Below are 16,156 nucleotides of genomic sequence, written 5' to 3'. Positions count from 1 at the left end.
ATTATTAAAAAAAAAATGTCGTTGCAATAAATTGCTATAGGTACGGACATAATACAATTTCATTGTGATCTTTTCTAGACTTGTTGAGGTAAAATAAAGCATAAAATGTTTTAGACAATATTTTATTCAAGTAACTATACTCTGTAACATACATATAATGAAAATTACACGGCAAAAAATACGAAAATATAATACGATTTTGTACGCATAACCAACGCAGAAACGTGCTAATTAACAGAGGCACACAGATTAGTGCTAATACACTATTGCATTACAAAAATACGTCTATGCTTTAAAAAAAAACTTAAAACAAAAATTGTGATCCTTCCGATGGCTGAGAAATTATATGACGCAGTGTCGTGTGCTCAATCAGCTGCTCGAACGACCCTCAACGGAAAACCTTACAGAGTAAAGAGTTGCCGGTGATTTGGCGCCTAAAGTAAACGGACGGGATCTATGTCATAACAATATTGGGGCAGGAAGCCGTCCGCACGCATCGACGTATGTTTCGTTAGTCTATCGACTACTATTTTACGTACACAGGTATATTTTAGTCAACCAGCAACTAAACATGCCGATTTAAATCGATACATAAATATAATTTCATTGTAGGAATGCCTTCTAAATGCGTACTGTGAGGTTTTCCGCGCGGGGTTGGGGCTAGCGTACAAAATGTGTTTCCTGGTCTACTTCAGCTTGATGATGGTGTTCCTGAGCTTGTCAACGTTGGCTCCTGAGAACTCTTCGATTTTCTTGCTGCTCTTGACGAACACAAAGGTGGGCATCGTGTTGATGTTGTACTCGGTCGCAATGTCCTCGCATTCGTCGACATCGACCTATAAATAGAGGAAATGGGAATTAGTTCAGTGTACACAACTATGTAGAGTATTGTCAAGTAGTGACTGTTGAGAATGAGTTTTTGACTCAGATTTCGTTGAACGATCTCGTTTCGAACTCGGGCTTTGAAACCAATGTGATTTTGTTAAATAACATGTTCTTAGACGTTAAATGTTTTTAGATGGATGTTCAAAGAAAACATCGTGATACTTTCTAATTTCAGAATTCGATGAAATACCACTTAATTTAAACAATTTCGCTGTACCTGGAAACTTTCACCACCTAAGGCCTCACATAGTAGCATGCAATAAAATATTTAATAACAGAAAAACACTGCAGGGTAACCTTAATTAATTTTATTGATCAAGTTATTTGACCTTCGCCGCAAGCTTCAATTCTCATAAAGAACTAGTTCTATGTAATTAACCAACATCTGTTTTGGATTCGAATTTTCCGGAAAAAACACAACACATGACAAGCTACACATTTTATCAGGTAAATTGTCAACTACTATTTTGTCTTTTACTAAGACATGAAATATACGTCTTTGCATACATTTTATATATGTTGATATATGTCTTTGCAAAAAAGTAAATGCCTCAGTCCTTAAGTCGACCTTTGTACTTAATACATGTCACACAAGTATAAATAAGTAAGAAAAGCGTTTATTTGATCAGCAACGTTCACGAAGAACTTAATTCAATACACGCAAGTTATAATGAATGAATATGCAATTAGGATTATTATAAAACTAGATGACAAACCATGAACGAAATATTTAGTTAAAGATATTTAGTATAAATTCAGCTTTATCGATTTATAGAATTTCACATATTAATTACACAATAGTGTACAATTTATACATATTGGGTCATTCACCCTAACAAATGCATCTTAATAACTTTCAAGTCTGTTATCAAATCGAAAAGCAGATATATACATAATTTAAATTAATTATTACACTAGCAAGCGACTGACCTGCAGGTCAACCAAAACATTGTTCAGTCGTGACGCACCACTTGCTATCTGTGTTGGTTGCCAACAATCGGTTGCCGAAAACTGTGATACTAGGAATTGTATTCTGATACGGTTTTGTTGCCAAAAGCGTTGCACAATTATGGTCATTTTATTGGTATCTTTTACTCGAATTTGTAATGTTATTCGTGGCGTACTCTTTGCGTAGGTACATAAAGCAAGTAAAACTATATTTTTATTAACATGGAATTGCAATTTCTTTTTAAACCTCAACGCAAAAACTTTTATTACAAGTTTCTAAAATATTTTTTCCATAATTCCTTATCCTAAGGTCACCTCGAAAACCAAATAATTTTAACAATTATTAAGCAACATAATTTTTCTAATGCATTTTTATGTTTGTCTCAGTTTCTCCTCTAAAAATAGCTAATCTAACTGATGCAAGAACTGCACAATCATTAGAGAAAATGTGTCAACAAAGCATAAAACATCTTAGCAAGACATACCATGTGATAAGACCAAGTTAAGTAAGCATAAGAATGTACTATCACGGCAGTACGAAACAACGGCACTAGTACCGAGCATGGGGTATGACGTCATCGTTAAATTACGTAAGAATGCGCAACTGCGGCCTTGGGGCCACGACATCCCAAACTAAGACTGTTATAATCAAAGCGAGACGGTAATATACGATGTAAAGCGACGTCTCTTTCCCACAACTGCAGTTAAACCCAAGATGTGTTAGTAGGCTGTTTCTACACCATTAACCGCAGAATATGAAATTACATTACAATATTGCTTAGTACTTGCATGTATTTGAATCCTATCTTGGTATATAAACAGTAAGCGGGATGGTTTATACTTTATAAGGTCAGGTATTTTGTGTGTTGTTTTGACCTAATATTCTTAAAGACACTTATCAAAAAACGTGTAGACAATTAAGTAAACTTTGTAATGTTAATCGTCCGGCATAGGAACTTTATGGTGTTTTTCTCTATTTTTTTTCAACATGTCCAATAAAATAGCAGTATTGTGAATACTTAGTATGAGTAACAATTTCTGTTCAGTCTTCATTTAATTGAGTGCAATTTCGGATCGCCATACAATCCAATTTCATTCCAATTATATGGAAAGCCGTCGTAACTCTTCCAGAAAACTATTATTTACCATCACGCGAGCTTCAGCCGTTAACAAAAAAGTACACTTAGCTAAGTAAGGTTTTAAAGTGTCTATTTTGTCCCTATATAAATAAATAATAAATAAATGCGGACAACATCACATACATTGTTCTGAACCCAAAGTAAGTTGCTTAAGCACTTGTGTTATGGAATTCAGATACAACGAAGGTACCACAAACACCCAGACCCGAGACAATGTAGAAATGAGATTTTTTTTTACATTGACCCGACCGGGGATCGAACCCGGGACCTCAGAGATAGCGACACCTTGAAACCGGTGCGTACGCCACTCGACCACGGAGGTCGTCAAATCATATGGTCATATGGTCTCTGCAAACAACATTGAAAGTTGTATTTGGTGCAGCGGAATTGTCCAAGAGGGTTACCGCAGTCCCCGGTACACAAAGGGTAGAGAAAGGAACATGGCAGAAACTTAATTAGTAAGAGTCTGATACTTCCGCTCAATTTAAACCAGGAGGAGTTATTTAAAGGAAAAATAATGTTCTATCTGAAGGCACTGGATTTGTGTGCAAATAAGAACTTATTTTTAAACTTTTGTATGCGCATATTACTGACAAATAATATCGCGTTTGAGTTTATTACACCAGATGGGCTGTTTGTAACCCAGTAGTGGAACGCATATGGGCAGGTATTTTTAACATTTTTCCATTCATAAAATTAGCACCATCATGCGAGATTTCGTAACAATTGTGTATGTAACGTAATTTTATGACATTGCAAGATGTAAACCCAAGTGATATGATAAATAAACATTTATATCAGATAGAAATGTGACATATTACATAGCATTAACTGTATTTGATTTGTATGTCTGTCTGTAGTAATACTTGTTGAGATAGTGTGATGATATGTAACGCACATTTTAACGGCTCAGAGTTTTCACATAAAATGATGATTATAAAAGACACTAGTAGCGTTTGTGGTCGTATTAAAGGACGAGTCGTCAATAAAATGCGTCTATTCGTCTCGAATGGTTTGTTTTGATGTCTTACCCGTTGTAAAAGATTTCATACCTATAATTTTTATTGATCATGTCTCAAAGAAAATAAAATCTGTGTATCTCCTGTAGGTATTTGTATGGGAAAAATGCGTTGCTTTTTGTTTTTAAAGTAGTGTAAGCAACAAAAAAATTACACCCCTAAAATTAATGACCGTACCAACCATTGCTAAACTTCGATTTTTACTAATTGTTATAGCGAAAACAGTAACTCATTATATGTGAAAATTACACTTCTTTAACTATCACAGTTCAAGAGATATAGCCTGGTAACCTACGCACAGACAGCCTTAATCATAGGATGCCAATTTTACCCTTAGGCTAGGAAACCATTAAAATATCAACATCCTAATAAACGAAATTCAGTCTTTTCATATTACAATTCTTCCTTATTTCATCCTCATGACAGTCAACTATCACTATGAATACTCTTTTTACATTACGGTACAAATACAGACACAATTTATTTGTCCGTACTACACCATACAATAATATAGATGTGAAGTCCCCGATAATGACGCCATGATTGCCCTAAGCAACGCTATGTAGGTCACTCGTTCAAGTAGACATACCAATTTATTCTATAAGTACGTAGCGTGGATTCCTTGTTTCGTTCGGTGATCGGTGACAAATAGATACTTAGATAAAGTTATTGGTAGGTTGTTAGATTACAATATGAACAGATTCGGGATGTATGTGGTTAGAATATAGAGGAAACCGCAACAGTGTATTATGTTTTTGAACACAAAATTACTGTTAAAATGTACAGTTATAGATGTCAAATTGATAATTCGTTTAACATAATCACATATTTAATGTCAAAAATATTATTAGTATTTGTCGCAAATGTATTTTATTTAATTTCTCATCAAAATGAAAATTTGCGCCTAGTAGCTGATCGGGAAGTGCCTCAAAATTGAGTTACAAAAATCCAACTGGAACGACAAACAAACTAACTAGAGAGTGTATAAAAACGTGGGACAAAAAGACTTTATTTTTGTCTATACAGTTATTATAGAAAAGAAATGAAGTTTTTATTTAATAGCAGCACGTCCTTGTGGCTACTAATGTATTCGCGGTATTATATTAAAACTTTTGTTTGTACCAATCGTAGCTTAGGAACGAAATTCCCACAATATAGAGCATACGAGTCATTGTTAAAAAAAACAGTGATGGTAAAATGACGAGCTTAAGTAAATTTGGTGTTGCAAAGTGAGTCGGTGGGTACCGAGCGATAAAAATGAAATGTATGTTAGTTATGCTTAAAGAGAGAATTATATACTGAAAACGGTTATTGTATAAAAAAAGCCAAAAATATTATTTGCCTTTTTTATGACTTACACAATTACAGAGAACTTAATTTGCTTTATCCAATTTGGATACTGTAGCCAATTCTTCTCATGCCGGGACTAATAGTCCATTTTGTGTGTCTCATATCATGGTTTCATGCATAGGAGTTAGGTACTAAAATTTGAGGAAGGAAAAAAGTCTAGGCATATACTGTCAGAGTTTTAGCAGAAAAACAAATTAATCAGGACGACCTATCAAATCTAATATTGGTTTGAACTGGTGGTTATTTGTTCATAAACAATTCAAATAATTGTGGTTTGTGGTTGACTATCACTTCATTGTTTTCAAAATGGCAAAATTCCCATTACAAGTTACCTACGATATTTTCCTTTTTTAGTCTGTGATTACATCTAATTAATGAGAAACCACATTGGTTTTACCCTGGATTCGATATTGCCACGGATTACGCAAGTTCTATTAAGTTTTCCCTAATTACATATTAAATAAAATCAAATGCTAACGAATGTAGGTACCCTTCATCATCAAACGGGAATTCAAGTAATTTTCTATGCTTCTACCACCAATTTTAAAGTAAGACCGTTGCATTTATGATAAAGAGTAGTCTTGCTCCAAAAACTAACAACTGCCACTCCTTAATTCAAGGGGTGGGTGGAGGTCTACAACATTTCAACGTCGACTCCAGCGTTCTCAAAAAAGTGATGAAATATCCTATTTCCAGAATAAATGATTCTCACCTTAAGAACGACGATAGAGTCAGCCATCTCAGCCGCCATCTCGTCTAGTTTGGGCCCGATCATCTTGCAGGGACCGCACCAGGTCGCCATGAAGTCGATCACCACCAGCTTCTCACCGGCCTCGGCCAGCCTGGTCTTCAGGTCATCGGAGTCCTTGATGTGGATCGACATTTTAGCTGGAAATAAAGGGAAACACGTCAATTAAAATGCTAGATGTTAACGTTTCGTCGATTGACAATGGTAAAGGGAGATGTAGGAATGAGGAAGACCTTTAATATGCGTTGTTCTTGCATACAGCTGCTCGTTCCTTTTTATCAAGCCAATGACAACTCAATTTGTCATACCAAAAATTGGCTACGAAAATAGCAAACCGTTTATTGGTCATCAGTATATGTATAAACCAAGTCATCAGAAAAAAATGGGAGAAGTTCGAGTAACGATTGGAGTCAGTACCAATAGTGATAAAATAGTTTATATAGAAATGAGTTGTGTGTCTATCTGGTCTTGAAACCGCAATTGAAACTATTTTACATTTTTTTATTATATCGTCTTTATTCTAAAAATAATCATAAGAGATTTAACCGACTTTTGATATTTTATTGTCATTAATAAGATACTAAGATGCGAAATGTGCTGACGTCATACAAAAAATATCGCCCGTATTTTTTTTAAATTGGCACTTGTTCGAAGTTATTCTCCGATAGATTACAAATGTGCTTTTCTCAAACGGTATAGTCTAGTTCTTAGGAAACGGAAATCTTCGATAAACAAACGAAATGAGCAAATCAGTGATTTTAGCCAATAAGAGATTCATTTTAGGAAATCGCATGTCTCAACGACTGGGCTAGCCAGATCAGACAGTAACTACAGGAACGAGATTTCAAGTAACGAAAAAGTTGCAAGAGTTTTACAACGGAAGTATTAAGTACATTGATGATGAAAAACTACATATTTTGTATTGAAAGAACTTTTCCAGTAGGTACATTAGATTATTCAGCAAAATATTCAAACGAATTCAATCTATATATACAGATATCATGTCATAACTTCTAAATGTTCCTCAACAACTTTATACATGAACATTTTGGACAATTAACATTCAATTTGAAGACACGTTTGTGTTTTAATTAAAGCTATTAATAGGACCCAACACATCAATTTCGTTTTTGGATATTATCTCTTATTTTAAAGGAATAAGGATTATTTTACTTTCACCCTCATTTTCACGCTTATCGCGAATATACGAATTAGCATAACACTTGTGTCAATTATAATAATGTGGTTGAGTAAGTCAAAAGAGAGAATAAAGGAGAAAATAAGAATAAATGTCTGATGGCGGATATAACAAAAAAAAAACTAGGCACATTATTTTCCACTTTACTATCTAATCTTGAATTCACTTCTTTATATTATGTGCGTGTATGTTATGAGAATGCAGTTTGTTACAAATGTAGTGATATCCTATTCTAATCAGAAGTCATAGAAAGGTTATTGGAGCTTATAAAAAGCCGAACAACAAAACCCCTTGATATACAGTCTGGCGGCGAAAATAAGACTCGCTGGGACCAATCGTTTTTGAAGACTAGCAAATGTCTCATACATAGCCAAAAAAGCGGAGTTCATGTTAAGAAAATCATACAAATCCACGAAAAGTGAAGGCCTTTACAAAATTAGTATATTTATACCTCACGAGTCCTTGTTCACCCCTTCTGACTCATATACATAATTGAGTGTCCATCTATATTGCTTTAAGAAGTAGCTATTTCATATTTCTCATCATAAATTGCACTCTAAAAACATCTCATCGTAATGTTAAACAGAAACGCATACCTATACACTCCGCGGGACGTATTTTCCCCCATTTAACTTCAACTAACTACACATCTCAATGTAGATGTTATTTTACCCTGTCGTCAAAGTTCTACATATTGTTCCAACAGCGATACAGCCCAGGGGATTGTTTATGACGTTTCTTCCTTGTTTAAAGTGTTATACAAGGCAAATTTACCATCAACATCCATTCAAGTCTTGTTATACAGAGCTTGGCTCGTCGCCCGTTTCCGTCTAATTTCCTAATTCACGTTTTCCAGTTAATAATCGAACAATAGGATGATTTGGACCTCGGATTTTACACGTGGTTTGGATTAGGCATCAAAAAATAATATAGAGACAGAGTTTTTTGGGGCTTCAAATCAGATGATTAATTGAGTCGCGAAACACTGATGAAATAGCCTAACGTATGGGTGTGATTTTCAGTTACAATGTTCATGATAAAGAAAAGGGTCAAAAGTGACTTCATAGAGGTCCGATAACTAAAATGTGGTATTATCAGCTGTTTCAGCCTAGAGGCCAATCCTATTAGATCTTAGAAAATTGCTAATAAAAACGGACTCTTCATCTATCCCTAAAGTATTTATACAAGTAACAGATCATGTAATAAATATAGTTGTTAGTCAATCGCGATGATATATAACTTCGAGAGGTTTCGATTTAGCGAATTGTAATTTAAATTTCCAATTCATTAGTCAGCCTGTCAAAAGAGACCCAGCAAAGCGTGACAAATAAAAACAGTCACTTGAGTAATTTACTTCATCTAGTACATTCTATTTCATATAGTTAACTTTTAATAAATTGAAAAAGTTATTACAGATAGACACGACAAATGATATTAGTCGATGTTTTAATAATTCTAAAGATGTATAAAAGTGATAACTGTCTGATATTTTTATGTGGTATTTTTTTAAACTAGAAGCGAATGACAAAATAACCTTGATTGTTCACGGTCAAATTGTAAAAAAACATGTCTAATACTAAAACGCTCACTTTACGTGCCGTCAAGCGTAAACAAACTTAATAATTATTAAAGTTAATTACTCTACATTGTTTCACTTTACTCACCGTTTTAAATAACTTAGAAATAATATCACAGTTTAACAGACAAAACAATTTCTGCTGAAATTTTTCACACGTCCACACCGCACCGCGTTCGAATGAATACTAACTTCATAGTCTATGGAAAAGTTAATATGTAGTTCTGTTTTGGCGCGCTAATTGATTGTGCTGTTTCATTCGCGGTATCGTGCGGTCGCGTGCAAAACGTATACCCGTCTCTTTCTGTCGTACAGCTATAAGTATTTGTGACAAGGACAGCTAGCGGTGGTACATGAAATTACGAATCTATCGTTTTATCGTCTATGGAGTGGTATTCTTGACTTTCCTGGGATGATATGACGTCACTCAGTTTTTTATTAATGAATCATGCATTAAACGGCCTTCTTACTTGGTTTGTCATGCTTGTTTTGAGAACGCGACGCTGTAATTATGACGAAATAGATTCATTTTTGTCTGAACGTTTTGGATATCACGTTTTACAGTACAGGACGATGTTAAATGCAAATCAAGACGAAGTGATGTCAGTAAGGTTAGGTTTTAGAGATGAGCAATAAATGATGACACGAATAATTTAGGGTAAAGATATCACCACTTCATATCGTGATACAGTAATGTTGTAAAGATAAAGAATAAAAACAATTATTTATAAAAATGATGTTAATCGATTTTTCGACCAGTGACGTAATTTTGAAGCAGTTCAGTACATTTGGGCAACTGGTCAGCGTTAGCAGCGATGAAAAGTTAACCCATAGAATAAACTTAGCGCTCGAAAATCTAACTTATCCACAGGCTAAGTATCTTTTAAAAGCTAAGAGATACTCTAACTTTAAGGGAAAGGTCAAAAGTATAATAAACGGAATACAGCATCAGAAAGATCTAGAGAATTATAAGCTAGTTTTCTTTCCTAGGCTACAGATTAGCTTAGTTTCCATGATCACCATAATTAAATTAATTTATTGCATTACCTAGGGAACGAACATTAATCTTGTAGATATGTTTAATCTGGTAAACAATGGCTTAATCCCGTTCTCATTTACCAACATATTATATGGAGGAGCTAATAAATCATTTGTGACTTTGTAGTTATGAATTTGAACGAGTTTGATTCACCACGAGGAAAACTAAAAAACGGTAAGACTGATTTTAATAACAAGCTGGAAAGTTTATTCTGGTTAGCCTTTTAAGAGAGTTATTTAATTAATTGTTTACAGTGAGGATTGAATGAAATATGTTAAAAAAAAACATATTAATATTTGCAACGAACGAGTAAATAACTACTCAGTCTGCAACAGATAGCTTTTCTGTAAATGCCTAGTGATACTCATACGGTCAACTGTAACCGCTGAATCAAATAGCCTATGACGGGGGCGTATAGCCAAATATAGTCGTATTAATTTGATTAACACTATGACTAAACACATACAGTATCAATACACTCCCTAAAGTTTCCAGTACTTACGTAAATTACTGTTAAAATGATGAAGCCCTAAAAGCCTAGAAGTGTGGGTACTACCCAAATTGAATTTTTGCAGTGACGTGGCTATTAAAAATCGGGAGCACTGATGTGGGTAGGACCAGTGCGAGAGTCTATATCAAGGGAAATTGGGAATGCTTTCGAATTTCCTCCAATAGTGAACCGGTTTACAAGATTTTCGTGGGCAGAGCAGTAGCAGCAAATTTAACAGGAAGAAAGTGAGGATATCGTCAAAAGCGACTATCTCGAAAAATTGCAAATAGTCTAGGTTACAGTAGAGATTGGAAATGAAGAAAATAAGGGTTTTCAGTCATGCGAGCAGGTCAACCCCTTCAGGGTGAAGAAATCCACGAGATTTTCTGTACCAGTCAGCCTTTGGGCCAAATGGAAGAGCATTTGGAATAGGTTCAACAGTCCAATGCGAAACAATTAAAACTACTACACTTCAATAATATACGAATACGTATGTAAATATATACCTTTACAAATATAATCCATTCTTGGTTAGTAAATAGGCACTAGGTACAATTAAAGCTTTTGTGACACCCACAATGTTAGCCATTAAACAGACCACTAATACACTTTATTGAAGTAACAGAAGTATATTTGCAAGTCCAATTACAGCAAATATAGTAAGCGTAAAAATAATCTTTTCGGCGAATGACAACGTCAGGGTTTTTTATACCATGAAATCGAAGATAGATAGACAAGGAGCCAGACAATACCCATCACTAGTGGAAATTGGCGTATATCTTATCAAATTCACGCCTTTTGCTATTTGGATATGAGAAGTCTAATTGATAACATGTTCGTACATTTTATGGTATAAAATAAACCATAAAAGATATTGAAATTTCCAGCGGAAGATAGTGTTTGTGAAAGCTGTTTGATTTGGTAAAAAAATGGACTTTGCTGTATTTGGAATGTACGCTTCAGTCTATTCAATGCATTTGGAACTTAGGGGCTGTTGACAAGTTGCATTTCTCCTATATTAAATTGCTCTTATGTATTGTCAAAGTCACGTCTCTTGAACGAATTTAAAGGAATTTTAGGCGTTTTCAAATTTAAATGGGAATGATACAATGTAAATACGTCTAGAACTTAGGGTTTCATAATTTTTAGTCTATTATTTTTAGAATAGAGAGCATTTGTCAGTACCTAAGTCACTTTTAAGAGGTTAAAACAATAGAGATTCCACATTTTATTAGTGAACGAAAATAAAACTGCTGACAATAGGTAGTTTGGAGAACTGTTAAACTTTCATGAGATTTGAATGACATTTTAACCCAGATTTTCGTCTTGAGATATCTTTTGATCAAGTCACTGGGTCAGAGCATTGTGAAGCAAGTCGCGCAAAACAAAAATATGTGGAGATTGCATTGAATAAGAAAATGTTATCAATAAATTATCGTAATTAAAGGGTTTGCCTTACATTATAGAGCATTCCATATGGAGAAAAATGTATTTCTTTAATGATTACTTAATTCGAGATGTAAAAAATCATCATCAATCGTTCTTAACTATTAAACAGTAGTATCGTAAGGATGTGAAAAAAATACTGAATATTTTATTACGTCTATTGGAAAAGTTGAAAATTCATTAGAAGATCAAGTATTTCACAGTGACCAGTGGGTTTCCGAGTCCACTTACACAATATTTGCTTTAGAATAAATTAATTGAATTACGACACAATCTATGATCTCATAAAGGATTCACAGGAAATATCATTGAAGTTAGAACTCAAGTGAAGTAATGCATTTCAATCTTTATTACCATTATTTAAGGTACACAATAAATTGTGGAATGCATGAGGAAATAAATTAATTTATCAATGGCTCAGTAAATGTTAGCCATATGTTATGCATTTACTGGCTGGTAATGTTGCTAGCTGTCAATGAGACAATTTACTTAAATACAGGTTGGATTTATACTGGGTTTTGTTTCTAAGAGGATTATGAAGCTATATTTAATGACTAGGATAACTCGATAACGAAGTAACTGTGCAAAAAAAAACGTTTTTTTTTTTTATTAATACCCACCTTTTCTAAGAAACAGATCTAGATCTTTAATATCGGGGATGATTTAAAAGACCACCTACGTAGTAGGAAGTAGGAGTGCTTCTAATATAATAGACAATCTATACTAATATATAAAGCTGAAGACTTTGTTTGTTTGATTATTTGCTTGTTTGTTTGAACGCGCAAATCTCAGGAACTACTGGTAAAATTGAAAAAATATTTTTGTGTTGAATAGACCATTCATCGAGGAAGGCTTTAGGCTATAAACCATCACGCTGCGACTAATAGGAGCGATACAATGGAAAATGTGAAAAAAACAGGGCAGGTATAAATCATAACTTAATCTTCTACCCACGGGGACGAAGTCGCGGGCAACAGCTAGTTATAGATAAAATCTACAGCCTGATAGACAACAGGTATTGACACTTTGTCGTTCCTGTGAAATCGTCTTTAGCATCTAAAGATCGCTTTCAGTATATTGTCTGATTTAGCTATTATCGATAGAATGACATAAACTGTATGTATATTTTGTCAAAATTCTATCCATAGTAGCAAAAAAATACTTGATAGAATATCGTAAACGGTCGTTATATCAAAATTCTGTTCGTTATTTTGTATTAAAAGCGTTTTGACCTATATGCTATAAAAAGGAAAGCCAACAGACCTTGGAGTTTAATAGTCTACAAGTGACGTTCAAAGCGAGAAAGCAATTTGGCGAACTAGACATAGTTTTACATAGGTATGTAGGGTTGTCCGTACAAAGTGGATTGAATTTGAGTCAGCAGCTTAGGTGTATGTTTAGACAATCTACCAGATGTCGGACGTCGGCTTTGAATCGACATACATCATGTCATTTCTAATTAAATAAAAAAGGCTATGGTTATGGAGAAGAAAATGCAAAGAAGTGAAAGATTTTTTTTTTAAGATTTTTGAAGAGGGTAGTAAGAAAATGACATTGAGGATTCATCTGTAAATGACCTCTGAGTCCGACTTGTCGCGGGTTCGATCTCCGCGTAGCACAAACATTTGTGTGATCCTCAATTGCTAGTTCCAAATTCTAAGTGTTCTTTATGACTTTGATTAGAAAGTCTGTGAAACAAGGATTAAATACCTCAGTGCGAAAATCGTAAAATATCATGCCATATTATTCCATAACTTTAAATGTGACATTAAAAATAAATGATTACATTTCAATACGGATATTACGAAACATTATTAATAGATAATACACAATCTATTTTTGTGATAAGATTATAAATAATCATGATTTAATTTCATGTATATCACATAGTTCAATAGGCAGAAAAGAAAGTAGTATTTAGGTTCATAATTTATATTATAAATAGCTTTATGTCGATAACAATGAAAAACCGACTTTATAGCTTTAAATTAAAATTTAAAATACAAGAATAACTAAGACTGCGCTTCCTATCTCGTTTGACATACACAAAATATGGAAATATTGTAGGCTAGGGACAGAATATTGACAGTTATATTACTTATTTTTTGAAAAGCAGTCTGCCTTTCACAGCTTATCAACTTAGCCAATTTTATTTAAATTTTTTGAGTCAATTGAAATTTTCAGGGTAGTTTCAAAACCTATGACAATGCAATTTACAACTATAAAAATGTCTGGACCGATTTTTATAACATTTGAATGGAGTGACAATGAACATGTGGGTTTTTACTATTTTAGATTTTCAATCTATAATTTATTTTCATTGCAATAGCTTGAAGAAAAAAGAACTCCAAGATGGTCTTTTTGTGCCCTTTACCAACATAAAATATAAATCTAGTAACTTAGTAAATACATTACTACAAAATAATTCTCAGTATGAAAGTTCCTAATGCAGTTACATAGATAATTATTGATCTACCATAAACAATCCATTGTTTGTGTCTGGTCAGTACTGTGTACACAATCACAACCTTCATGGATCCAATATGCTGTGACTCATAGACATATGCCATTTAATTTATTAAAGTAGATGTTTTCACAATGATAAAGATGTGACATGGATTAAAAATTATGAAATAATTAATTATAATAAGTATTAGGCAATTTTGTGAGACAGATCGCTTGATAGATGCTTAAATATAGTAATATTTAAATTTCAATACTGTCTTTTTTTGGGTTGTTTGGTTTTAGTACTCAAAAGAATGTCAATTATGATGCAATCTATACTTCTATACTAATATATAAAGCTGAAGAGTTTGTTTGTTTGTTTCTTTGAACGCACTAATCTGAGGAACTACTGGTTCAAATTGAAAAAATCTTTTTTATTGAATAGACCATTCATTGAAGAAGGTTTTAGGCTATATAACAACATGCTGCGACTAATAGGAGCGAAGATACAATGGAAAATGTGGAAAAAACAGGGCAGGTATAAATCATAACTTATATCTTCTACCCACGCGGACGAAGTCGTGGGCAACAGCTAGTGTTTTAAATAAATGAAATGCATTTTAGTGTATTTATTTGATTTGGTTTTGTTTGTTGTTAACCGCCATGTTATACAGCTAGCAAATACATGATCTTTAGTTTAACAGAATAGTCCCCATGCAGGCATAGCAAACAATCTTTTTGCATAATTTTTGTTATTTTTTTTTACCATTTTTACAAAGCAGATGTGATTAGCTAGAGTAAAACCACAGGGCTTAACTAGACGGATAATAAACATTTGAAATAACTATAATGATAAAAAATGAAACAGCTATAGGAACATGGCTAACATTAACAATGATTAGAAATGCTGCTTATCTTAGTGATAAAGATACACTACATGTAAGTTTATAGCATTAAATACTTGAGTTCAAATGTGGGCAGATAAAAAAAAATCATAAGTTTCATTGCAATATTTGTACTTTTTAAATAAAATGATGCCGTTGGATGCAGGTGGCAATGAACCGGTTGCACTGGAGAAATTATGGAGAGGCCTATGTCCAGCAGTGGACTGCTATAGGCTGAGATGATGATGATGATGAAATAAAATGATAAAGCTGTTGGTCAAGATACCTTTGTCTGGAAGGGGACAGTAAAGGTAGAAAAAAAACTTGCAATCAAATAATCAATTACAATTTGTAAATTAATATCAGTTTACCTTCTAATTTATTTTCTGAATTTTGTTGAATAATCACTGATTAGATAAGGCATTCAATTTAAATGTACTTACTTTGTACTGAAGCATTTAATAGAGGAAAATGTAATTATAAACCTACTTGGTTAATTCAAATACAAGCAAATAAAACGTAGGTAAGTAAGATTCCAATAAGTTCCCACCTACCCGTTTTACGTCAATCAAGCACTGTTATACCAACAATAAATACAAAAATTGGGTTTGAATTCATTAGTTTTGAAACGGTTAGAATGTTAATAAGTGTTTCTCACGGAAACTACACAACGCAACAAAAACGTATAATACTGACTAATACATGCACAAAAAATCAATCGTAATGCCTTGGATGTACAAGGTCATACAAAACCTATTACAAAGTATAAATCTGTGAAATTTCGATTCGCACACGGAAAAGTCTAGGAATTAAATAATAGTAAAGTAAAAATTGAGAATACTCACCGGTTTATGGTTAAATAATAAAGTTTTCGAACCGGTGAAACACGCGGTGACAAGCAATCAAGGCAGACGAATAGAAGTAGAGATGCGCAATTCGTAAACCCATGCTTTGACCAAATCGATTTTAGTTAATCGATTTAAACGAAG

At 33.6% G+C, this 16,156-nt stretch overlaps 1 protein-coding gene across 2 annotated transcripts; it reads right to left on the bottom strand.

Moving 5' to 3' along the window:
• Window positions 1-106: 106 nt before the first annotated feature.
• LOC113507592 (thioredoxin-2) lies at window positions 107-16,112 on the bottom strand. 2 transcript variants are annotated; one of them, XM_026890438.1, is made up of 3 exons: window positions 16,013-16,112; window positions 6,054-6,229; window positions 107-836 (listed from the first exon to the last, which is right to left on the bottom strand). In XM_026890438.1, exons 2-3 carry the CDS (start codon window positions 6,222-6,224, stop codon window positions 687-689), a joined length of 321 nt encoding a protein of 106 aa, XP_026746239.1. In that variant the 5' UTR covers window positions 6,225-6,229; window positions 16,013-16,112; the 3' UTR covers window positions 107-686. The 2 variants fall into 2 exon arrangements, with proteins under 2 accessions (XP_026746239.1, XP_026746240.1); XM_026890439.1 differs by lacking the exon at window positions 16,013-16,112 and adding an exon at window positions 8,952-9,053.
• Window positions 16,113-16,156: the final 44 nt, after the last annotated feature.

Source organism: Trichoplusia ni, unplaced genomic scaffold, assembly GCF_003590095.1.
Source record: "Trichoplusia ni isolate ovarian cell line Hi5 unplaced genomic scaffold, tn1 tig00002950, whole genome shotgun sequence".
Lineage (NCBI taxonomy): Eukaryota > Metazoa > Arthropoda > Insecta > Lepidoptera > Noctuidae > Trichoplusia > Trichoplusia ni.
The sequence above is the reverse complement of the archived record's forward strand: the minus strand, read 5'-3'. Positions and strand labels throughout refer to the sequence as shown.

Coding starts and splice junctions, on each gene's coding strand:
- LOC113507592 (XM_026890438.1), bottom strand. CDS start 6,224: ATGTCGATCCACATCAAGGACTCCGATGACCTGAAGACCAGGCTGGCC. Junction 837..6,053: donor ACTCTATCGTCGTTCTTAAG/GTGAGAATCATT, acceptor CTCTATTTATAG/GTCGATGTCGACGAATGCGA.